Consider the following 24,777-nt stretch of genomic DNA (forward strand, 5'->3'; position numbering starts at 1 on the left):
ATTTAAAAATATATTAAAAAATCAAAATATTCAAAGAATACTTATCAAGCACCTGCTGTGTGCCAGACACAATGTTCAACACCTGAGACACAAAAATAAATAAAATCAAGTTTCTGATTTCTACATGTTTAAAGTCAATATCACCCCAGTCTAAGGACAGCAGGTAGGATTACCAAAGTATGAGTTACCCGCAAAGCTTGGACATTATGACACAGAAGATAAAAATTTTGTTGGGGTGCTATAGAAAGCAATTTGGCATGGATATAAGCTTGAGTATAATTTGTTTATGTAAGTAAAATGTTCACTATCTTTAAAAGAGAATTGGTTTAACCATCTCTTCCTGCTAACACATGCAAAACTGTAGTTCTTATTTTCAAGACAAGTTGAGGTTACGGCACCATAATTTTTCTTGAGTCAAAACAATATAAATAAATTTTAATTTTAAAAATTCAAAAATAAGGCAGTATCCTCATCAGGATTTTTTAGTAACAAGTTATTTCACAATAACTCTACTCTGAACACTAACTCTAAGAGGATTGCACTGATTTTAAAAATGGCTAGTTTTCCAAAACAAATTGAGTGTGAAAGGGCACATAAAATAGAAACAATTAATTAGAAAATAAAACAAAACTGAAAAGGACCAGAATAAATAAATGGGAAAAGTCAAAACTAAAACCCCTCAAACTTTTCCTTCACAGTTCAGAACACTTTCAGAAGATACTATATCAGATTTGCCCTTCCTTCCTCAAGACCTGGGAGAGCATGTAGCAGAGGTAGAATTCCTCTTCAGAAAGAAAAACACATACAATCTTCCCTCCAGTTACACTCTCATTCCTAAAAGCAATGCCCCGTGACATTAGAGGGCCAAATAGTTGTAGGTTCTGTAGCCAAGGCCCTAAAATGTACTTCTGGCCGCCTGAGTTGGAAATCAGTGTACTTTTCCCAAAGAAACAATTCTATTTCAGCCACATTTCAGGGCTCCTGTGAGCTAAATTAGCAATGGCATGATAGTTGGGAAATTTAACCTTGTTTATAATGCTTTTTCCCTACAGGAAAAAATTCAGTTCCAAAAGTTACAATCTTTTGGGATTCTGCTATTGTTTGCCTATATAATAAAATATTCAATCAAAATACAAGGGACTCATAAAGAAAAGAATAAAAACCTCTGATTCAACTGACCATAGACTTCCATTGTTTATTTCATCAACTGGGGGATAGCAATTACTAAATTATAAACTATTTGTAATTTGTAGATATCAACTTAATGTTTATGGCAATTGGAATCAAGAGTAACTATTTTCATGGAAGATAACAGTTTAAAACAGCTTAAGCTCATGTAATTGCTCAAATCTTAAAGAACAGGATAATAATTATAAAACATATCTCATCAGGGAAATCTTATAACAGGTTTAAAATGTCATCAGCCCTTACTGACCAGAAATAAGAATAAATCCTAGTTATAGAATGCGGAGATTATTTTTAATCCAGTGCAGTAATACGGATATTATTAGTTGGGGTGTGGACAGTTAAAGCCACTTTAGGATTCAGAAACAAAATATTTAAATGCATTCTAATATAATGTACCTAAGTTAATTTTTAAAAAGTAACACTACTATAAAGTAAAAATAACCAATCTCATAAATTAAGTACAGGAAGTCTAACATTGAGAAAACAATAATTTGCATCTATGTGTGCCAGAGATTTTACTTCATTTAATATTCACAAATACCATACTAGATAGATATTATTTCTCCCTTTTTATAGAGAAACTCAAGCTAAAAGTAACAACTTGTCTGGGACTAAAGAAACAGTAAATGGCAGATAGGCTTTGACCCCACATCTGTTTGACTCTGAAGTCTTTGCTGCTTCCTCTATCATGCTATTTACATATGAGTCATTTCATACATAAAATAAAAGCTTGAAATCATCCAATCGACCACTTGTCTTCTAAAAATTAAAAAGAACCAACCAAAATGAGGAAAAAATACTTATGTATTTTTTTGGTTGAGTATAGTTCCACTTTTACCTAAAAATAGTCAATAATGATAAATACAGCTGTAGAATATATAATGAAGTAGATATCACCATCCGATTTTTTCTGGATGTTCTTTAGAGAATAAAATATAGGACAGGAGTGAATGTGTGAACAAAGAAGGAGAGGAGTAAAGGCCCAAAGCTAAAATAAGCCATAGCATGCAACAGAGGAGGGAATTTTGTAAGTTCTGGGCAACACTTTAGTTGGTCACCGAGTTTCACAGGGACTCTATTAGTGTTTTACAGCACCCCTGGCCGCCTCTTGTTTCTATGTATCTAGTTTTCCTTCTCTCCCAAATAGTCCCCCAGACTCTCCATTAAGCATTTCTCAGTGTCAGTGCAGGTAATCAAGTATCTGTTTGAAAAGTGTTAACAGAATTGAAATGGTAAACTTATCACCACTTGAAGAAAAAAAAAATTGGAAAGTAACACAATTTCACAATTTCAGAGTTGGGAGGTATTTTATACTGAGTTTAAAACAGGGTATACAGCCTCTTACGTTCTAGAGGGGGCAACTGAGACTCAGAGGAAGTGACTTGGCCATGAACTCTGCGTGAGTTGGCAGCAGGGCCTGAGGTTGAAGTATGATCTCAGAACTGGGCTCCACGGCTTTTCCAACCACACGAGCTCAGGCTGTGTCAGGACTGGTACTGCCAACTGAAGGGGCCAGAGAGCGCTACTGGCGGGTCACAGAACACCTAACTTAACAGCCTGTCCGCCTGGACTCCTTTAGGCTGATTAGTTGAGATTCGCAGATTAGAGAGCCCACGGGGAGGGACAGAGTAGAAAAACCGGTCTCTTTTTCAGCCAGGCAGCTGTGGGCGCACGACGCCTCTGACCTAAATCCGGCTCCCGCTGCCTTCACTTACTCTACGCCCAGTGACACGCTGACCTCTGCGCGCTGAGGGTCCCCGAAAGCTGACCCTCTCGGAGTCCCTCTCCCAGCCCACTCTCAAGACGAACTTTGTCCCAAAATATAAGGAAAGAGGGGTGCAGGAACAAAGCGACCCCAAGGAGTCCGCATCCATTCCCGGCGCCCCCGAGGCGGGCGGACGTGGACTACCAGTCCCGACGTGCCACGCGCCGGCGGACCCCCAACCACCGCCACGCGGGTGGTGCGACGGTCGCCGGGATTCGTAGTCCGCTGCCCCGCGGCTCCGGGGGGCGCGGACCTCCGGGCGCGACAGGACAAACCGGCCCGGCGCCTGGTTAAGCCTACAGACCGCCAGCTGCCTGGGCCTCACCTCGACGATGCGGGCGCACTGGGTGCCTTTGCCGGCGCCGGGACCACCAAGAACGAACACGACCAGCGGCTTCATGAGGCGGTGAGGGCAGAGGAAAAACGGCCGGCGGGTCACCAGCGGGAAACGAAGACCCAGGTCGTGCAGCAGCCGGCGGCCACAGCGGGTCAGCATACACTGCGTCTCTGACAGCAGCCCGGCCGGCTGAGGCGCGGGGCGGGGCAGGACGAGGCGGGACAGCAGAAGGGGGCGGGCAGAGCCGGCGCCCGCCACGGCCCCGCCGCCAAGGCTGCCGGGGCGTCCCCGTCGCGGCCGGAAGGGGAGGGGCTCCCACTGCTGGGAGGGCGGTGGCGCTAGGGCGTTTCCTGGGCGGGGCCCCTCTCCAACCCACTCCTTTGTCCGCTCATTTATCGGTTCAATCCGTCGTTCTTTACCCAATGCGTCATGTGTCAGGCCTGAGCTGGAGATTGGTGCGACACAACGGGAAAGCAGAAACTATTGTCTATGTTCACAAGGAATTTAAATTCTAGTGGAGAGGCAGCCGACTTGAGCAAGTCAACACACGAATAAGTAAATAAATACAAATAGCAACAAACAAAGAAAAAATAAATACAAATAGCAGTGTGAGCTTTGAAGGCATAACAAAAGATGAATGTAATTTGGGGAAAGTAGTTAGAGAAGACCTCTGAAGAGGTGACATTTAAGCCAAGACGTAAGGATAGGAAAGAGCAAAATCAGGCAAAGACTATAGTGTCCCACAAAAACAGAAAAGGTGTGCAAAAATCCTGAACGGCTTGTGTTAGAGAAGACAAGTGAGACCAGAACTATATGATGACAGGGAGAACGGAAGGTGGAAGAGTTAGACAGGTGGCAGGTCATTCAGGCCCTTTAGTTATGGAAAGGAGTTTGGATTATATTCTAATTGCACTGGGAAGCTCTTTAATTATAACTCCATTTCTCTGCCCACTGCATGAAGGAAAAATCTTAAGAAAGAAGAAAAGGAATCTAAGGAATGAGTCTTGGAACAAAGACCTTTAAAAGTTGGAGAGAGGAGGAGGAGCCTGAAAAGGAAGAGCCAAAAAAGGTAGGAGGAAAACCATAAGAATGTGGTGTTCCAGCAGAGTATGTGGAGTAGGATTTTGATGATGCATTGGTGAACATTGTGTTATACTAATAAATTGGACTTGGCAACAGGGAGAATTTAGTCTTATGAGCTTTACGGTGTCACCCAAAGCAGATCACACACTATATTTAATTTAAAGCTAGATTGAAAGAGGAGTGGATAGGAAGTGAGGAGCTGAAGACAATAGAGAGAATACGGGTCAAGGTTTAGTTTATTAGGATGTCATTAGGAGTGATAATGTCTACTATGGTAGCCACTAGCCACATAAGGCTACTTAAATTAATTACATTAAATACAATTAAAAAATTCATTTCCTCAGTCATACCACATTGTTGCAGAAGACCAAAGAAAAACCAAGCAATGCTTTTAGAGAAAAGGAGTTACACTGTTTAATATGCCGGCGGACTCAGCGGAATAACTTCCCAAATCTGAGTAAAGTAACATGCAGGGGGCTTCTCTTTTATATCTTTCTGGGGTCTTTGTCCCTCAAATATGGATTGTGCTTCCATTCCTTTTTGCGGGGTTTGCAAAAAGGCCCCCAGGTGTTGGAGGTCTCCAGGCCATATCTGATGGTCTGGCCTGGCGCCATCGTTAATAACCCTCCCTCCAGGGCAGCACACTGTTCAGTTTTATGGCCTCTGTTACAGGTCCTGCAAGACCAGTTTCTGGGAAAGAGGTAGTGACTTAATTATAGGTTATCAAGAATGTACACTGGGCTTGCTGGCATGGATTCAAATTGCTAGCCCCCCAAAAATATCAGGGTTACATTGGAATTAGCCTTTCAGCCTCCTCAGCATTTAAAGTGCTCAATAATCACATGTAGCTAGTGGCAATTGTACTGGACAATGTACATACAGAACATTTCCATCATCACAAAATGTTCTATTGGACAATGCTGTACTAGAGCTTCTATTTAAGCTACTAAGATTGATATGAAAGAAAGGAACAAAGGTAATCCCTTGAGAAGAAAAATCACATGTGTTCCAAAGGGCACGTGAAGGGCCTTATATTACTTAAAAGGACTCAGAGACAAAGAAGTTCATTTATAATAGGAGTTGCAAGAAAGGTATAGTTACAGGGAAGTTTGAAGATAATGAAGCATTCCTATCTGATAACTTTATTTTTTCGATAAAGAAAAGGCAGTATCGCCCTAACCGGTTTGGCTCAGTGGATAGAGCGTCGGCCTGCAGACTCAAGGGTCCCAGGTTCGATTCCGGTCAGGGGCATGTACCTTGGTTGCGAGCACATACCCGGTGGGGAGTGTGCAGGAGGCAGCTGATCGATGTTTCTCTCTCATCGATGTTTCTAACTCTATCCCTCTCCCTTCCTCTCTGTAAAAAAATCAATAAAATATATTTTTTTAAAAAAAAAGAAAAAGAAAAGGCAGTATCAGCTGAGGGTAAAGAGAAGGGAGTCGGATGTTTGAGAAGACAGAAGGTATGAAACAGACATCTTTGAGAGTGGAAAATTGGTTTTCTAAAGAAAACCAATCAGTGGGACTTCTGAGCAAAATTAGGAACTCATTTGGTGGTTGAGTTTGTCAACTATCAAAGAGAATCAATGAGGTATTCCAAAAAGGATTTATTCTGGAAAAAATAAACTATTGTAATCCAGTATGTACAGACATAGCAAGCCATGTGCACAAACTACCATAAGCCAGTCCCTCAGTGTGGCTGGGACTCACAACCTTGGCATCACCCACAAGAGCTCCTCCCTGACCTTTGGGTTAACAGCTGCCCATGCTAAGAGATTGCACTGCTCTAGAGCTCCTTCCACAGGTTCTAGCTCCTTCCACAGGCCCTACCTATTGATCAATTGATTATGTGCAGGTTAAGGTCTCTGTCATAAATTTTATCAAGATCATGGATTTAAAATATTTGAAGATGTTTGACTGTTCAGATGCTGCCATAAAGAAGACAGATTGTTGAGTTTAGCCAGGGTAGGAGTTTTGCCAAACAAGTACAACAGAAGGAGAAAGGACCAAGAGGATGTTTGCAACAGAATGTTTATGATGATGTATGTGGGCTCAAACCATATAGAATGCATTTGGTAACCGGAAATGTTTAGTAGTGTGAGTAGTTTTGTGAACAGAGCAAGGAGACACATGGAAGAGTTTTTTAAAAACACCTATCTTACCACACCATGTAGTCACATGGAGCCAAGCCATGGAGACTAGAATTTATGAAAGACATCATGCTGCTCTGATGCTTGAACATTTAACTCCTTCTTAGCATTATAATAGTGCTCCTACTCCTTGGCAGCGGCAGAGAAACAATGAGTTCCACCTAAATGCAGACAACAGACCTTCGATAATAATATGACTCAATAAATATATATTGAATAAGTGGATGTTACCCAGTAGAGGGCCATTCCTTATCTGAATCCATAGATTGAATCCATAGGTTAAATAAATTGAATGAATATATATTGAATATCCACTATGTATCAGGTATTTGACTTACATTACCTTTTCTCAGGATACAAGAGGTATCCTCAAAACCCACTCCTATCTATATGTGTTTATTTATCATCAAGTACATTTTACTTACATTACCACTTAATAATCATTACAATTAGAATATCTGTAGAGATTTCTGGGCCAGGATTTGCTGTGCTGGGTATCAACCCTCTAATTGTTGAATCATGGAAAGTCATTGATGTCCCAGGAAAGGAGTGAATGGTGCACAAAGTCCTCGGGGCGGGCGGGGTAGCTATATACCAACTCATCTATATATATAAAAGCCTAAGCAACTGAACAACCAGTCACTGTGATGCACACTGACCTCCAGGGGGCAGACACTCAATGCAGGAGCTGCCTGCTGATAGTCAGTGTACTCCCACAGCTGGAGTGCCGCTCAGCTGACTGACAGGTGCCAGATGCCGGGCTCACTTCTGGCGAGCGCAGCAGCGGTGGCGGAAGCCTCCTGCCTCTGCGGCAGGCAGACATCCCCCAAAGGTTCCCAGAATGTGAGAGGGTGCAGGCTGAGCTGAGGGACCCCCCAGTGCATGAATGTTGTGCACTGGGCCTCTAGTATGAAAATAATTTAGTATTTTAACCACCAATAGAGTCTTATAAGTTGTGTTGGCTAAACATCAGCCTTGCCTTATAAAATCCTTGTACTGCTGTGAAATTAGTACTGTCATTTTGCAGATGGAGAAACAAAGCCAGAAAGTGGTAATACTTTAAGACCACATAACTAGTAGATAGCAAAGTGAATTTCAAACTCAGCATGTATGGCTTCAAAATCTGCATTCTTTCTCTACAATATTGCCACCTTAGGAGATAAAAAGTTTCATATTCACAAAATCCCTTTAAAGTAAGTTTTATTACAGATAAGAAGTCTGGTTTCAGAAAGAAGTATAACAAGAGGTATCCTCAAAACCCACTCCTACCTATATGTGTTTATTTATCATCAAGTACATTAGGTCTTTTGGGCATATATTCAATGCATGCATACTATTCCCAGTATATAGTCAAGTTCCTAGAGAAGTCTCTAAGAGCTTCAGAAATAGGGCCTCGTCACCCATTTATTTGCCCTATTGATCATAATTGCCCTTTAGAGATAGATCATCTGTTCCCATACTTCCACTTTCCCATTCTTCACCACACCTCTTTGCTGGTATATGCTCTTCATTTTTCAGGATTCAACTCAGATTACCTCCTCTAGGAAGCTCTCTCTAAATTTTCAAGACTGGGTTAGGTGCCTCTCTTTTGGGCTTCTGCACATACCACCTCCCCACTAACTGTGTCCCTTGTTTACTTCTGTTGTAGCACAGTGATGTATTGTATATCTCCACACTAGATTTAGAGATCCTTAAAGGAAGGGACTATGTCTCATTACTCTTTATACAGTATTACAATGTATTAATTGTTGTAACATGATTCCCTGGTGTGTTGTCTTTTTTTTGTTAATCCTCATCTGAGGATATTTTCCCCACTGCTTTTCAGAGAGAGTGGAAGGGAGGAAGATAGAGAGAGAAAGAGAAACAGTGATATGAGAGAGACACATTGACTGGTTGCCTCCTGCATGCACTCCAACTGAGACCTGGGAGTGAATCCACAACCCTGGTACATGCCCTTGACCGGCATTGAATCTGCGCGCTGACACTCTAACCACTGAGCCAAGTCATGATGCACTCTTTTAAGGGAACTTCAAGGTTCCTGGAAGATTTAGACTAGAAATTAAAACTATGTTGCAACTAATACCACAGAAATACAAAAGGTCCACTATGGATAACTATATACCAAAAAAGTAGACAACCTAGAAGAAATTGATAAATTCCTAGAAGCATACAACCTACCAAGACTGAATTATGATGAAATCAAAATCTGAACAGATAGATTACTAGCAAGGAGATGGAATCAGTAATCAAAAACCTCCCAACAAACAAAAGTCCAGGACCTGACATCTTCACTGCTGAATTCTACCAAACATTAGTACCTCCTAATCTTTCTCCAAAAAAATAGAAAAGGGCAACTACTCCAACACATTTTATTAAGCTACCATTACCGTAATACCAAAACCAGACAAGGATGCCACACACACACACACAAAAATTACAGGCCAATATTCCTGATGAATTTAGATGCAAAAATCCTCAATAAAATATTAGCAAACAGAATTCAACAATACCTTAAAAGTATCTTATACCATGACCTACTTTTTATTCAATATAGTATTGGAAGTCCTAGCCTGAGCAATTAGACAAGAAAAAGAAATAGGCATCCAAATTGGAACAGAGCCCAGCCAGCATGACTCAGTGGTTGAGCCTGTGAACCAGGAGGTCATGGTTCCATTCCCGGTCAGGATACATGCCCGGGTTGCAGGCTTCATCCCCAGTGTGAGGTGTGCAGGAGGCAGCTAATGAATGATTCTCATCATTGATGTTTCTATCTCTCTCTCCTCCCTTCCCCTCTGAAATCAATAAAAAAATATTTTAAGCCGAAACCGGTTTGGCTCACTGGATAGAGCGTCAGCCTGCGGACTGAAAGGTCCCAGGTTCGATTCCGGTCAAGGGCACGTACCTTAGTTGCGGGCACATCCCTAGTGGGAGGTGTGCAGGAGGCAGCTGATCGATGTTTCTCTCTCATCGATGTTTCTAACTTTCTATCCCTCTCCCTTCCTCTCTGTGAAAAATCAATAAAATATATTTTAAAAAAATATTTTAAAAATTGGAAAGGAAAAAGTAAAACTGTCACTATTTGCAGATAACATACTATTATATATAGAAAACCCTAAAGACATCATTAAAAAAAGTTAGAATAGCCAAAACCGGTTTGGCTCAGTGGATAGAGCGTCAGCCTGCGGACTGAAGGGTCCCGGGTTCGATTCCGGTCAAGGGCATGTACCTTGGTTGCGGGCACATCCCCAGTGGGAGTTGTGCAGGAGGCAGCTGATCGATGTCTCTCTCTCATCGATGTTTCTAGCTCTCTATCCCTCTCCTTTCCTCTCTGTAAAATATCAATAAAATATATTTGAAAAAAAAAAGTTAGAATAGGCAAATTCAGTAAATAAAGTTGCAGGATACAAAATCAATACATAACATTCTGAAAGAGAACAATCCCATTTACAATTACATCCAAAAGAATAAAATAAAATTTCACCAGGGATTTGAAAGACCCAAATATGGAAAATTACAAGACATTAATTAAAGAAGACAGAAATAAATGTAAAGATAGTCTGTGCTTATAGATTGGAAAAATTAATATTGTTCAAATGTCCATACTATTCAAGGCAATATACAGATTCAATGCAAAACCCTATTAAAATCCCAATGGTATTTTTCACAGATCTAGAACAAACAATCCTAAAATTTGTTTTGAACCACAAAAGACCTCAAATAGCCAAAACAATCTTGAGAAAAGAACAAAGCTGGAGGCAGCATACCCCCTGGTTTCAACTATTTTGCAAAACTATGGTAGTTAAAACAGGACAGTATTGTCATAAAAACACACACATAGATCAATGAGACAAAGTAGAGAACCTAGAAATAAACCCATTTTCTTATAACATTATTTGTGCAACAAATTTATACAAATTCACCTATGGTCATTTAATTTACAATAAAGCAGCTAGTTTTCTTGAATACAAAATCAGGATGATGGTACATTAACTCAGATTAGCAAAAACTTTCAGAGAATTTACTGGTGTGTGTTATTTACTTATTCTAGTCTTTATTCCAAACAATCCAAGCTTTAAAAAATAAGTAAAATAAGTAAAATAAGTCAAGATGAGTTAACACATAAATTGTTATTGTCACCTCTAACAAGAGTCTTAAGAATCTTAAAGGAAGTTTGCATAAATTGACAGATTAGCAATTCCCCTTAAAATATGATGTTCCTTAAAAGTGAAACTGTAGTTATTTTTAAAAAGCAATCAGCTTAGTTCAGAAGTGTAAATAGAGGAAGGGAAAGTTGTGTGTTGGAGAAATTTAGTAAATGAGTAGCAGAATTGATAACTGATTCCAACTTCCCTGTTCCTGGTCATAACAATAGCTCTTTAATTCCCAGAGTCAGCCTATTAGCAGGACCGTCAGCATTTATAACACTGAACATTTACCTGGTCTAATCATAAAGGCCATGTCACATAGATAGTGACTAAAAAGGAGAAGAGAGTTGATATGTTAGGATATAGAATTTTGGATGATTCTTTTCTTTTGCAATATTTTTCTTATAATATTGTGCAACAAATTCATACAAATTCATATGTTAAAAAGTGTAACATAGTTCACTGTGAAGAAAATTAAAGAACCTGCAAATTTGAAATATAAAACTGGTAGCTTTTCTCTGTTAAGGCCAATAGCCATAACAAGTTCATAGTGTCCTGAAATAACATAAATATATATAAATAGGGATTAAAGAATAGCATAGCATATATTCAGTCTGTTTAAACTGGCTTGCAATCTAACAATAATTCATATTTGCTTTGGATTATTACCTTTTATTACCCTGTCTATAAAATTGTACATTTGTTCTATGCTAGTCATGTCCTTCCAATTCTCCATTTGTTCCACATTGCAGGAAGCTTAGTGTGTACTAGGTCCTTGTTATAGCATTTGTAGATTTTATTTCAATAAATAAAGTCCTAAAATGAAGCTTACTTCTCTCTGTATTCAGTTGTAATAGCATCTACACTATGCATAGCATTAAATGTATGTCCTGTTCAGAAGTCCAGTAGTAATACAATGTTTAATTGAAGTTCTTTTTAGTATTTGAGTTATTATTAAGCAACAATAAGATATTTTATTTTGTTGTTGAAAAAATAGCATACGCTTCAGCTCCCCTCTTTCCTTCCCTTTTTCTTTATAACCAGACTTTATTTTTTAGAACAGTTTTAGATTTACAGAAAAAATGAGAATGTAGTACAAGTTTCCATGTATCCCATATACACACAGTCTCCCCTGTTATTAATATATTTAATATGGGACATTTGTTACAATTAACAAACCAATATTGGTACAATATTATTAAAGTCCTTCATTTATTTAGATTTTCTTAATTTTTAAAGTAGTGTTATTTTTCTGTTCCATGATCCTATTCACCATACCACATTAAATTTAGTTGTCATATTGCTTTAGGCACCTTGACTACTTTCTGACTTCCTTTGCTTTTGATAACTTTGACAGTTTTGAGTACAGGTCAGGGATTTTATAGGATTCCCCATGATTGGAATTTATCTGATGTTCTTCCGGGACTGAGGTATAGGTTATTGGAAGGAAGACACTAAAGTGCCATTTTCATCACAGCGTAAATGTACATACTATCAACATGACTCATTACTAATGTTAGTCTTGATTATGTGGCTGAAATATGTTGTTCAGATTTCTCCCCTGTAAATTTACTGCCCCCGCCCCCTTCCATACTGTACATTTTGAAAGGATGTCACTATGTCCCGGGGTACAGAATTATGTGTTATGCTTCTCCCTTCTTTTTTATCTAATTTATATAACCTTACATTTCTCTTTCCGATATCTTAAAGTAGTTCTAAAGAAAAATAGAGGAAAGTAAGTGGCATTTCAAATCCTGACTCACTAGTTTTTGCGATCTTTAACTCTACTTTGATGGTTAGGACAATTATGTAAGAAAATGGCCGAGAAGGCCTAATTAACCAATATTAATTGTGGAGATACTTATACAAGTCACACCAATATTAATATTAATACCATATGCCTCATAATATACACATATGCCATATATATTATACCATATGCCATTAATATATGAAGAAATTTTTTTAAAAGATGTTTGTTATGGAAAAGAGGGCGATTCTTAGGGAAATATTGGGAGAAATCTTTTGCCAATTCAAGTAAAGGGTTTCTCCCGCTTCTAGTCGCGGAAAGACGACAAAGGAAGCGAGCACTTCCTCCGCCAGGATCATTTCGGCCAGGCTGGGCTTCTCATTGCGCGTGTGCAAGGCCCGCCCCACCCCGGAACTTAACCGTTTAAGAAAATCAAGTGTTTAAATCCTCCGGAACCTGATCCTGGAACCCCGGTGTCGACTTCATTTCTCTAAGGAGGCTTGGGATTGGTCGGACGCTAGCCGGTTCGGGGCGCTGATTGGCTGGTTCCCAAGCTCGTCGCGGAGAACGTGCGTAATGCTTCCAGCACCGCCCCTGCGCCCTGATGGGTCGGGTTTCTGACCAGTGAGCGGGCGCGGCGCGGGTTTCGGTTCAACGAGCTAGTGTTTGCCGCCTCAGTTCCCGCGACCCCAACGTCTCAGGGCGGAGTCGGTGGAGGCGTTTCTTGGAGGCAACCTCTGTTTCGGTTCAACAAACAAATCCGGCCTCAACGGAGGTTGCGGTGATTCGGGCTTCATGCTTCGGTTTCCACTGAGAGGCCGAAGCGGGGACCGGAGGAGGACCGTGGGCGACGTTCAGGACCCCGCGTTGGGTTCAGCCCTCCAGGAGCCAGGGGAACTAGTGGGAGAAATAAGCGGATCACGGATTCCTGGAGAATCATTTTTGCTTAGGTATGTGAAAGAGGTTTTCAGTCGATAACGTGCTGTTTATAGTTGTTTCCACTGAGAAATTTTCTTGAGGACTGAAACCCTGTGTGCTCGTTAATTCCTCATTGTCTAGCTCAGTGGTCGGCAAACTGCGGCTCTTTGGCCCACACCACGGCCTGGGCTAGTCTTTTTTGAAGAAGTGGCGTTAGAGGAAGTTTAAGTTTAAAAAACAGCTACATAGTAAGGGATCGGTTAATGTTTGAAGTTCGTGGTCCACTGTAAATAATGTGCAAACAAGCAAGTGTGAAAATGCTAATTGTATGAACACAGGCGAAAATAAAATCACCATGATGTCTAGGTAGGAGATGGTTTTACAGAGGAAGTAGTATTAGAGTTGGATTGTGAAGGATGTTGGGGGTTTACCAGGGCATTCCCAAGTAAAGGGGACAGACAGTCTATGCAGGTACTCAAACTCCGGGAACTGCAAGTGTTCAGTTTGAATGGGATGTAGGATGAGTGGATAAGGGATACAGTTGGAATAATAGGGTGGACCAGATTGTGATGGTTTTTTATCCTGTATATAAAGAAGAGACATCAATTTTTAAAGCAGGAAAATATTTAGGTCAGATTTATATAGAAATAACCTTATAGCAGCACTGTGGGGAGTTTACAGTAAATCTGGTGAGTTGAAGAAGTCAGGAACTATGTGGAGATGGAAAGACAGAAATTTTATGAGGAAGATGAAGGAGAGGTAAGGATGACTTAATGATTTCTATTTGACACAGGATGACATTGTCCAAGGAGAATATATATATATATATATATTTTAAAATATATTTTATTGATTTTTTACAGAGAGGAAGGGAGAAGGATAGAGAGTTAGAAACATCGATGGGAGAGAAACATCGATCAGCTGCCTCCTGCACACCTCCCACTGGGGATGTTCCTGCAACCAAGGTACATGCCCTTGACCGGAATCGAACCCGGGACCCTTCAGTCCACAGGCTGACGCTCTATCCACTGAGTCAAACCGGTTACGGCAGGAGAATATATTTTGCTAGGTATAGGTGTTATGTGGTTTTAGTTTCCCTAGCTTTAATTGCTTGGGTGGTACTGTGAGAATAAACTGTCCCATGTGTATTGTTTTATATACCAATTAGAGGCCCAATGCACGAAATTCGTGCAAGGGGCTCGGCCCTCGCAGCCCCAGCTTCCCCAGGAAGGTCATCTGGCTATCCGTTCTAATTAACATATTATGCTTTTATTATTATAGATTGATTGATAGAAACATCAATAATGAGAGAGAATCATTGATTGGATGCCTCCTGCAGGTCCACCACTGGGAATGGAGCCCACAACCTGTGCATGTGCCCTGACCAGGCATGGAACCCTGACCTCCAGGGTCATAGGTCAACATTCAAACCCTGAGACATGCTGGCAGGGCTGTGTTGTTTTAAAAAGAGAAATGGATCACCCTAACCGGTTTGGCTCAGTGGATAGAGTGTCAGCCTGCGGACTCAAGGGTCCCAGGTTCGATTCCGGTCAAGGGCATGTACCTTGGTTGCAGGCACATCCCCAGTAGGAGGTGTGCAGGAGGCAGCTGATCGATGTTACTCTCTCATCGATGTTTCTAACTCTCTCTTCCTCTTCCTTCCTCTCTGTAAAAAAAATCAATAAAAATATTTTTTTTTTTTAAAAAAAGAGAAATGGATCAACATTATCTTTCTACCCTAAGTCATAAAGAAAGAAGAGACATGGAGTTTTAAACCTCTTCTGCTTAAGGGCATTTTATATACTTCCTAGAGTTACAGTGATCAAGAAGCTAAATACTGTTATCCATGACAACCAAGCATCATAGAAGGGCTTTAGAGTTTAAAACTTGCATCCACAGAAGCTCTTCATGAAGTCCAGATACCTCCAAGAGGATCTTAGTCAACCTTACAAGGGCACTTTCAATACAATTTTGTTCTTGTAAATATTTTCAGCCTCTGAGTTTATCTAAAAAATACCTTTTAGCCCTAGCCCAGTGGTCGGCAAACTGTGAGCCGCGGTTTGCCGCTCTGTTGACTAATGAGTTTGCCGACCACTGCCCTAGCCGGTTTGGTTAAGTGGTTAGAGCATCGATATAGGGTTCAATCCGGTTTAGGGCACATACCTTGGTTGTAGGCTCAATCTCTGGCACAGGTTGGGGTGTGTGGGAGAGGCAACCAATCAATGTGACTTTCTCATATCGATATTTCTCTGTCTCTACCCCTCCCTTCCATTCTCTCGAAAAACCAATGACAAAAATAGCCTCGGGTGAGGATTAACCAAAAAATAATAGTAATAAAAAATATCTTCTAAATAATGAATAGATATAATAAGTAACCTAAGTTTGTAATTTGTTAATAAGTGGTTAAATCATGTTTTTTATTTTATCATTCATTAGTAATAACTCTCTTCTTTAGGATACTGAGCATTTGAAATTTAATAAATCACCAACTATCGTGGAGCCTCTGTATCCTCGTGCAGGGTCCCAGATGAACACCAGGTATAGGAATATTTTTATACAACTTTTTTTACAGCTGCTCACATAACTTGGAAAAATAGGGTGAAATAGAAGGGAAGAAAAACTTTAGGATCAGGAAAATCTGGGTCTGTATCTCAGCTCTGCCACTTATTAGGTGAGTGACCTTGATCAAATTAATTAACTTCTCTAAGCCTTAGTTTCCTCATCTGTAAATTGGGGATAGAAATTTCTAACAGAAGAGTTTTTGTGAAGGGTTAAATAAGATTACTAAAGGGTCTGGCAAATAGTAGGCACTTGGTAAATTTTAATCTCATTCCCTCCTTCCCTTATTTTAGTTTCACAGAGGATCTTTTTACTGATAGAAAATAGTACCTAAACTCTTAAGGCTAAAAATTTATTTATATCCTAGACAAGTGTGAAAGTGGTTGGGTTCCTTGCTTCTTCTAAACCCTAATTCCTTGGTGGGAAAAATTTCACGTTGGAGATACCTAGTTTCCTTAAATGTCCCTAAGCCTTTTTCCACTCTTGTGGAGTAGGAAGGAGGAGCTTGCCACCTGTCTCCAGTTTTCTCAGTCTGTCAGTACTAAGGGGACCATGCAAATTGACTGTTATTTGCTTCTTTGGATCATTTATTCTTGTTTTTCCTTAGGGAAGAACAATTAATGCTGACAAGTGAATTATTTTCTTCTAAACTGGAATTGCATCCATGAGTGACCTTTATTCTCTGTATTGCCTTTCTTTGTGCCAGATGTTCTTGATGAAGACAATGGAAACGTGACCCAAAGAGGCTATCATATGTCTTTCGCTAATTTTTGGCCCTTCTGTTCTACTGCCATCTCTTATTCTTTGAAAATTTGTCAACAGTTCTTCTCTTTGCTAACTTATTTTTGGGTCACATTTATTCCTTATATTCTTGGTAAAATATATCTATATGTTTTAAACTGATTATTCCTGACCTATTCAATTCTAGTATTTTTTTGTGTGTGTTTAAAAATAATATTCAACTCTAGTTTTCTGTTGGTTGGTTGGTTTGTTTAGTAAAGCCTCTGGTTTTCAGTAATCTATGGATTTTAGGACAGCAATTTTGAATTATTTTGAAGTTACAAACTGCTTTAAATAGCTGGTAGCCATGAATTTAATTTCCTGAGAAAAAGTTCTTATATACATATATGCAAAATTTTGCACCCAATTTAAGGGTGTTTTTGTCTCCCCTGCCTCCAAAGTCTGAGTGTATACCTTAGATTAAGCAAAAGATTAACAACATTTATTAAAATCTTGCTATGCCAGGTACTTAGCGTGCATTATTCTTAATTGCTTTTCACAAGAAACCTATGAATTGTAAATACTATTATTACCTTCCTCTTTTCTTAAATGAGGAAACTGTAGCCTAGAGTGGTTAACCAAGCTAAAGTTATGCAATTGGTAAGTGCTATAGCCAGAATTTAAACCTGATGTGCCTTCTATTCTATACTACGATGAAGTAAACCTGAAGTAGTATAGATTGGGCTTCAAAGGTACTATGGGATACTGAGAGCAAAAAGAAATACCTAACTATAATATTTATAATAAGCCAGGAATTTTTCTAGAATACTGATATTATCCTGTTTAACAGGTGAGGAAACTGAGGCACAGAAACATTAAGTAACTTGATGAAGTTCACAAAGCTAGCAAATTTTGAAGCTAGGTTTTAGACCTAAACAGTTGACCTCCAGACTTTTTTTTAAATCCTCACTGAAGGATATTTTGATTTTAGAGGAAGTGGGAAACTTGATGTGCCCTGACAGGGAATCAAACCCACAATCTTTTGGCATACAGGACGATGTGTCAACCAACGGAATCACCCAGCCAGGGCACTCTTCAGACTTTTTTCTTTTCTTTTTAATATATTTTTATTGATTTCAGAGAGGAAGGGAGAGAGAGAAACATCAGTGATGAGAATCATTGATCGGCTGCCTCCTGCACACCCACTACTGGGGATGGAGCCTGCAACCCCCGGCATGTGCCCTGACCAGGAATCAAACTGTGACCTCGTAGTCATGGCTTATACTGTTTTTCTGTTATTAAAAGAGGATTTTATAAGATTAGTACTCCTGGTTCTTTTTTTAAAAACTTGTATGTATGTAAATTTATGTATGCATAAGAAAAAAGCTACACCTAAATTTATAGTGCTTCTTCTCTTGATAGTAGTTACAAGTGATTTTTTTCTTTTACTTTTTAAAAATATTTTCAACTCTTCTAAAATAACAAAAGTAATCTGCAAAACTTCATTATATAAAGTTAAACTGTTTCTTATAAAGTTTCTACTAAGTTTGCTTTTCATTGTTCTTTGATTTGAAAATTTTCTTTTAAGGTTTTCTTCAAGCAGGATGGTACCATTTTATTTTCCTCCATCAAAATGTGCACTTTGGAACCCAATGCCAACTGGAGATTTCATCCATTTACATCTTAATTACTACAGGTATAAGATGTTTCTCTTTTCAATTCAAACCAGTAAAAACAGGAGTCAAAACAGTGTTTAAGGCAAAATTGATTACTCTGACTTACTTCTATTTTTACTTTCCTATTCAGAATTTCTTCCCTTCTGCTGCTTCTTAAATATATTCTTCATGCTTTTGAGAAATAATTTCAGTTAAAATAGTCTGCAAACCTAAAGTTCTAAGTATTATAAGAACTCAAAAGAGACTAAATAATAAAACTGAAAGGATTTTTTATAATGCTTCAATTCAGCATGATGTCTTTATATAGCATTAAAAAGATTGAGTTGATTTTGAGTGATTAGACCATATTAGAAGGAATATATAATACCATAAATATGGCCAGGATCTTGAAAGAAAGACATAGAAACTTAGGCTTAAAGTGTTAGAAAATAGAGATCTATTGAGATTTTGTTATATAACGGGGTTACTTGTTAAAAGCAGAATTTTAAGGATGGATCATAGTAGGGAAAACTTAGCCCAGCTGTGAGATGGTTTTGCTGTTACATAGGAAACATAGATTATTGTCATATTGGTTTAAGGAGCTATAACTGGAATCAGAATGCTTAGAGGGTCAAATCCTAACTTCACTATTTCTTATTTATGTGACCTCAGTAAAGTAGCTAAGGATCAATTTCCTTATTTATAAGATGGGGATAATGATACTTGTTTCTTAGTACTCTCATAAAGCTTAAATGAGTCACTCTGTAAAGAATCAGTCGGCACAGTGCCTGGAACATAGGACGTTTTCAATAAATAGTAGCTGTTATAAGGGTTTAGAGCAGTATGAGATCAAGAGGAAAGAATGAAACAAGGTGGTTTTGAAGAAACAGTATAGCATTTGATGATCTACTGAATAGAAGAACTAAAGAGAAGATACAAGTCAGAGTATTTAAGAGAAATGTGGTATCTGACAGAAAGTCTTGGAGAAGTTCAATTAAATATTTGTTAGACTTGTTCATTCTTTTCTCCTTGTCTCTCTATATTTCCTATTATCTTTCTGTGCTACATTTTGAGTAATTCCTTTTGTTCTTTTCTTTGTAGCTATGCTTAGTTGCCATCTAACCTGTTCATTTAGGTTTTTTAAACATGGAAGTATAGTATACCAGTATATGAATGACTCTTTATAATATACTAGAGGCCCGGTATACAAATTCGTGCACAGGTGGGGTCTGGCCAGCCCGCCCCAATCGGCCCTGATCAGGCCGGCGGCGGGGAAGGGCCATGGGCAGTTGGCTAATCTCCCAGTTAATCTCCTGGTTGAGGGGACAGTTTGCATATTAGCCTTTTATAATGTAGGATATGTATAGTTTATAGAATAATAAACATTTGTGTACCTATCCCCAGTGATTATATAATCCTCTGAGTTTTTAATTGATTCTGTTTTTAAGTCTGCAAGTATTTTGTATGTTTTTTTAATTGGCTAGTATCTTTTTTTAAATATATTTTTTAAATATATTTTTGATTTTTTTTTTTTTTTTTTTTTTACAGAGAGGAAGGGAGAGAGTTAGAAACATTGATGAGAGAGAAACATCGATCAGCTGCCTCCTGCACGCCCCCTACTGGGGATCAAGCCAGTAACCAAGGTACATGCCCTCGACTGGAATCGAACCCAGGACCTTTCAATCCACGGCCCGAAGCTCTAACCACTGAGCAAAACCAGTCAGGGCTAGTATTTTTAATAGAATCTTGTTCCTTGCTCATATTTTAGTCCCTTTTATATTTCTTTTTTTTTTTAAATAAATCTTTATTCAGATTATTACAATTATTTCTTCTTTTTCCCCCCATAGCTCCCCTCCACCCATTTCCCACCCCACCTTCTGCCCTTACCTCCCCCCCACTGTCCTCATCCATAGGTGCATGATTTTTGTCCACTCTCTCCACGAACCCCCCACACCCCCTTCCCCCTGAGAATTATCAGTCCACTCTCTTTCTACGCCCCCGGTTCTATCATATTCACCAGATCATTCTGTTCCTCAGGTTTTCAATTCACTTGATTCTTAGGTTCGCTTGTTGATAGATATGTATTTGTTGTTCATAATTTTCCTCTTTACTTTCTTCTTCTTCCTCTTCTTCAAGAAGACCCTTCAGCATTTCATATAATACTGGTTTGGTGGTGATGAACTCCTTCAGCTTCTTCTTATCTGTGAAGCTCTTTATCTGCCCCTCAATTCCGAATGATAGCTTTGCTGGGTAGAGTAATCTTGGTTGTAGGTTCTTGCTATTCATCACATTGAAAATTTCTTGCCACTCCCGTCTGGCCTGCATAGTTTCTGTTGAGAAGTCAGCTGACAGTCGTATGGGTGCTCCCTTGTAGGCAATCAACTGTTTTTCTCTTGCTGCTTTCAATATTCTCTCTTTGTCTTTTGCTCTTGGCATTTTAATTATGATGTGTCTTGGTGTGGTCCTCTTTGGATTCCTTTTGTTTGGGGTTCTGTGGGCTTCCTGGACTTGTAAGTCTATTTCTTTCACCAGGTGGGGGAAGTTTTCTGTCATTATTTCTTCAAATAGGTTTTCAGTATCTTGCTCTCTCTCTTCTTCTGGCACCCCCATAATTCTGATGTTGGTACGCTTGAAGTTGTCCCAGAGTCTTCTTACATTATCTTCAACTTTTTGGATTTTTTTTTTTTGCTTTTTGCTTTTTCGGTTGAGTGTTTTTTGCTTCTTTGTATTTCAATTCTTTGACTTGATTCTTGTGTTCCTCTATTCTGTTTCTGGGTCTCTGTATAATATTTTTTATTTCAGACAGTGTATGTTTAATTTCTAGTTGGTCCTTTTTCATATCTTTGAGGGTCTCGTTATATTTATCGGCCTTTTCTAGGATATTCTTAAAAAGTCTTATAACCGTGGTTTTGAATTCTATATCCAGTCGTTTGTTTTCCTCCATTTCTTTCGTTTGTGATCTGATTCTTTGACCCCGCATTTTCACTGATTCCCTGAGTTGGTAAGGTAGATATTTGTGCTAGGTTTCCAATATGGCCCAGTGGGTCTGCTTCCCCAGTTAACCTGAGGTGGACTCTCTTGGTGCACCCCTTTGTGGACTGTGTGTACAGCCTTGTTGTAATTAAGTCTTTATTGTTGTTGGTATCACTGGGAAGAATTGACCTCTGGGCCAGTTGGCTGTAAGGATCAGCTGTGTCTATGCTGGGAGAAGTTCGGTGCTGAAGACAGCCTTATAGGATTAGACTTGCCAAATTGCAATAGGCTCTGTGCTCAGCTTGGATGGGGTGGAGACTCAGTCTTGGCTTCCTGTCAGCCTTGCCCTTGCGCGCATGTGCGCTTTCAGTCCTCCGCCTTCCCCAGCTCGAGTCTCCGCCTGAGAGTCCAGACTCCCCCCACAAGAGCGTGGGTCCCCAGGGGCTCACCTGGAACTGGGGTTCACTGCAGTCAGAACTGGGGCTCAGTGCCGTCAGGAGCCTCTGACTCCCTTTCACTAGGGAAAGCCTGTGGCAACCTCCGCAGCCTTTGTGCGCACTGGCACAAGCGCGCGTGCGCACTTTCAGTCCTCCGCCTTCCCCGGCTCCCGAGTCTCCGCCCGAGAGTCCAGACTCCCCCCACAAGAGCGTGGGTCCCCAGGGGCTCGTCTGGAACTGGGGTTCACTGCAGTCAGAACTGGGGCTCAGTGCAGTCAGAATCCTCTGACTCCCTTCCACTAGGGAAAGCCTGTGGCAACTTCCGCAGCCTTTGTGCACACTGGCACGCGCGCGCGTGCGCACTTTCAGTCCTCCGCCTTCCCCGGCTCCCGAGTCTCCGCCCGAAAGTCCAGACTCCCCCCACAAGAGCGTGGGTCCCCAGGGGCTCGCCTGGAACTGGGGTTCACTGCAGTCAGAACTGGGGCTCAGTGCAGTCAGGATCCTCTGACTCTCTTCCACTAGGGAAAGCCTGTGGCAACCTCCGCAGCCTTTGTGCGCACTGGCCCGCGTGCGCCTTCAGACTTCTGCCTTTCCCAGCTCGAGTCTTCGCCCGAGAGTCCAGACTCCCCCCCGTAAGAGCGTGGGTCCCCAGGGGTTCGCCCGGAACTGGGGTTCAGTGCAGTCAGAACTGGGGTTCAGTGCGGTCGGAGGCTTCCTTCCCCCTTCCGCCAGAGAAAGTCAGCCAGGCTCTCAGCCGCCCTTCCTCTCTGCGCGCACAGAGCCCCTTTGCCGTACCTCCAATTCTCTGTGAGCTTTTCTTTTTCCTTCTAGTTGTAGAATTTTCACTCAGCCAGCTTTCCTGTGGTTCTGGACGGTGTCCGTTCTGTCTTTTAGTTGTAGTTTTGAAATTGTTCTGCGAGGCAGCAGTTTAGGTGTTTACCTATGCCGCCATCTTGGTTTCTCCCCTTTTATATTTCTTTAAACATTTGGATAATACTTATTTATGTTTTTTATTCATTAATACTAGATAATAAGAAAACAATGGATGTGACTATTTCAGTCAAATTTTACAAAAACACGAGGCTAGCCTCACAGTTTCTTATCCCCTGTTCTCATTCATAAAAGTAAGCAAGTGCCTGGAGAACAGATATACCCTCAGTGTCTGCTTATTGTAGTTCTTATTTCCAGGCAGCACTCCCTATGCCCTGTCTTTGACCTTGGGATTTCCCAACAGTGATTTTTCTGTACATTTTTAAAGATGAGTGAATTATATTTCAGGCAGCATTTCATGGAAGGAGGGTTTTTTAGGATATCAGATCCACTACCTTTATAAGAGACTTGTTGTTTTTCAGAAATCCAAAGCTTGTGGTAACTGAAAAGACAATCCGACTTGCTTGTCGACATGCTAAGCAGAATAAAAAGAATTTGCCATGCTTTTTACTTGGTTCTCTCACCGTAGATGAAGGTAATATACTTTAAAAAATGTATTTTTATTACATAGTAGAGTTTATGTTTACTGATCTAGCCAATTATTGTAATGTATTTTGTGCTAATGTTCTTTGTTGTATGCCAGTTATGAAAAAGAGTAAAACTTGACACTATTCATCACAGATTTCACAGTCTAGTCAGGTGGAAAAATATATGTATATGCTAAGAGTTTAGTGTTATCATTAGTATGAATACAGTGTTTGCGATAACGTATGCTTGCTTGATTGGTTTTACATTTTTATTTGGTATGCTATATAATAATTGCTATTTTTGTACTTTAGATGAAGAAAGTGTGATATTGACAGTAGATCGCTTTGATCCTGGTCGAGAAGTGCCTGGATGCTCTGAAAGAACCCCTACTGCTTCTCTTCCTGGGGACTTTGTGATTCCATGCAAAGTCCAAACTAATGGACTTTGTTCAAAAGAAATAATAGTTCACAATGCAGATGACTTCAGTTCAGCTTTTAAGGTGAGATTTGTTAACAACTTGATTATTCATAATTCAACACAAGAATCAAACTATGTTGTATTTTTAATAAATCCGTATTTACTAAGTATTCTTAATTATTTGTTGACCTAAAATGCAATTAAACATGGTTTCTGAGGGCAGAAATCCTAGATAGATAATATGGGTAGCATTCCAGAAGAGGAAGCAGTGTGACCAGGATAGCTAAGTGCAGTATGTGCTCAGGGTGACTTTACTAGTATAGATTTTTGCTGGATTTGTGTGCAGTCAGGCTGGAATATTAGTTTGGCCAGATTATAGAGAGCCTTGTCTGCCAGGTTAATGAATTTGAACTTTGTCATATGGGTCATGTAGAGTCATTGAAAGTTTCTGAAAAGAGGAAATAATAATTGTATAATTCTAAAATAATTGTATAATGTTGACTCCTCAGGCTCTGCAGCACCATGTATGTAGCAAAGATTCCTTGGATTGTGGTAAACTGCTTTCCCTAAGAGCCCATATCACTTCCAGGGAGAGTTTGGACAGTGTGGATTTTGACTTACATTGGGCAGCAGTAACTCTAGCAAATACCTTTAAATGTATACCAGTGAAGCCCATCTCCATTATTCCTACAGCTTTGGCAAGAAACTTGAGCAGTAATCTGAACATTTCTCAAGTTCAAGGTATCTATAAATATGGGTAAGTAAAAGATCTATTAATCTAAAATTTTAAATGTTGGTCACATTAGTATATTTTCACCATATGCAAATAATCCTATATAATAAAAGGGTAATATACAAATTGACCCTCACAGCAGAATGACTGGTCACTATGACATGCACTGACCACCAGGGGGCAGACGCTCAATGTAGGAGCTGCCCTCTGGTGGTCAGTGTGCTTCCACATGGGGAGTGCAGCTCAGTTAGAAGCCGGCTCATGGCTGGCCAGTGCAATGGTGGTGGCAGGAGCCTCTCCTGCCTCCGCCTCCGAGGCAGCGCTAAGCTGTTAGTCGGACATCCCCTGAGGGCTCCCGGGCTGCCAGAGAGATGTCTGACTCCCAGCTTAGGCCCGATCCCCTGGAGAGCGGGCCTAAGCCATCAGTCGGACATTCCCTGAGTGGTCCCGATCTGCGAGAGGGCACAGGCCAGGCTAAGGGACCCCCTCC

At 40.2% G+C, this 24,777-nt stretch overlaps 2 protein-coding genes across 4 annotated transcripts in view; one reads left to right on the top strand and one right to left on the bottom strand.

The window, feature by feature from the left end:
• The window catches only part of CMPK1 (cytidine/uridine monophosphate kinase 1), a 40,705-nt gene extending 37,122 nt beyond the window's left edge, over positions 1-3,583 (bottom strand). The window contains exon 1 of one of the 3 annotated variants that reach the window (XM_080655896.1): positions 3,279-3,583. In XM_080655896.1, the coding sequence (XP_080512022.1) occupies positions 3,279-3,449 (171 nt within the window). In that variant the 5' untranslated portion in view covers positions 3,450-3,583. The remainder of the gene's footprint in view (positions 1-3,278) is intronic. The other 2 variants (XM_080655897.1, XM_080655898.1) reach the window with 2 other exon arrangements.
• Positions 3,584-13,212: 9,629 nt separating this feature from the next.
• LOC308242796 (SCL-interrupting locus protein-like) lies at positions 13,213-24,315 on the top strand (the record flags this gene model as incomplete). Its single annotated transcript, XM_080657373.1, has 4 exons — positions 13,213-13,367; positions 23,032-23,144; positions 23,449-23,636; positions 24,064-24,315. 4 exons carry the CDS (start codon positions 13,213-13,215, stop codon positions 24,313-24,315), a joined length of 708 nt encoding a protein of 235 aa, XP_080513499.1.
• Between the last annotated feature and the right edge of the window lie 462 nt (positions 24,316-24,777).

Source organism: Plecotus auritus (assembly GCF_963455305.1).
Source record: "Plecotus auritus genome assembly, chromosome: 2".
NCBI classification, from domain to species: domain Eukaryota; kingdom Metazoa; phylum Chordata; class Mammalia; order Chiroptera; family Vespertilionidae; genus Plecotus; species Plecotus auritus.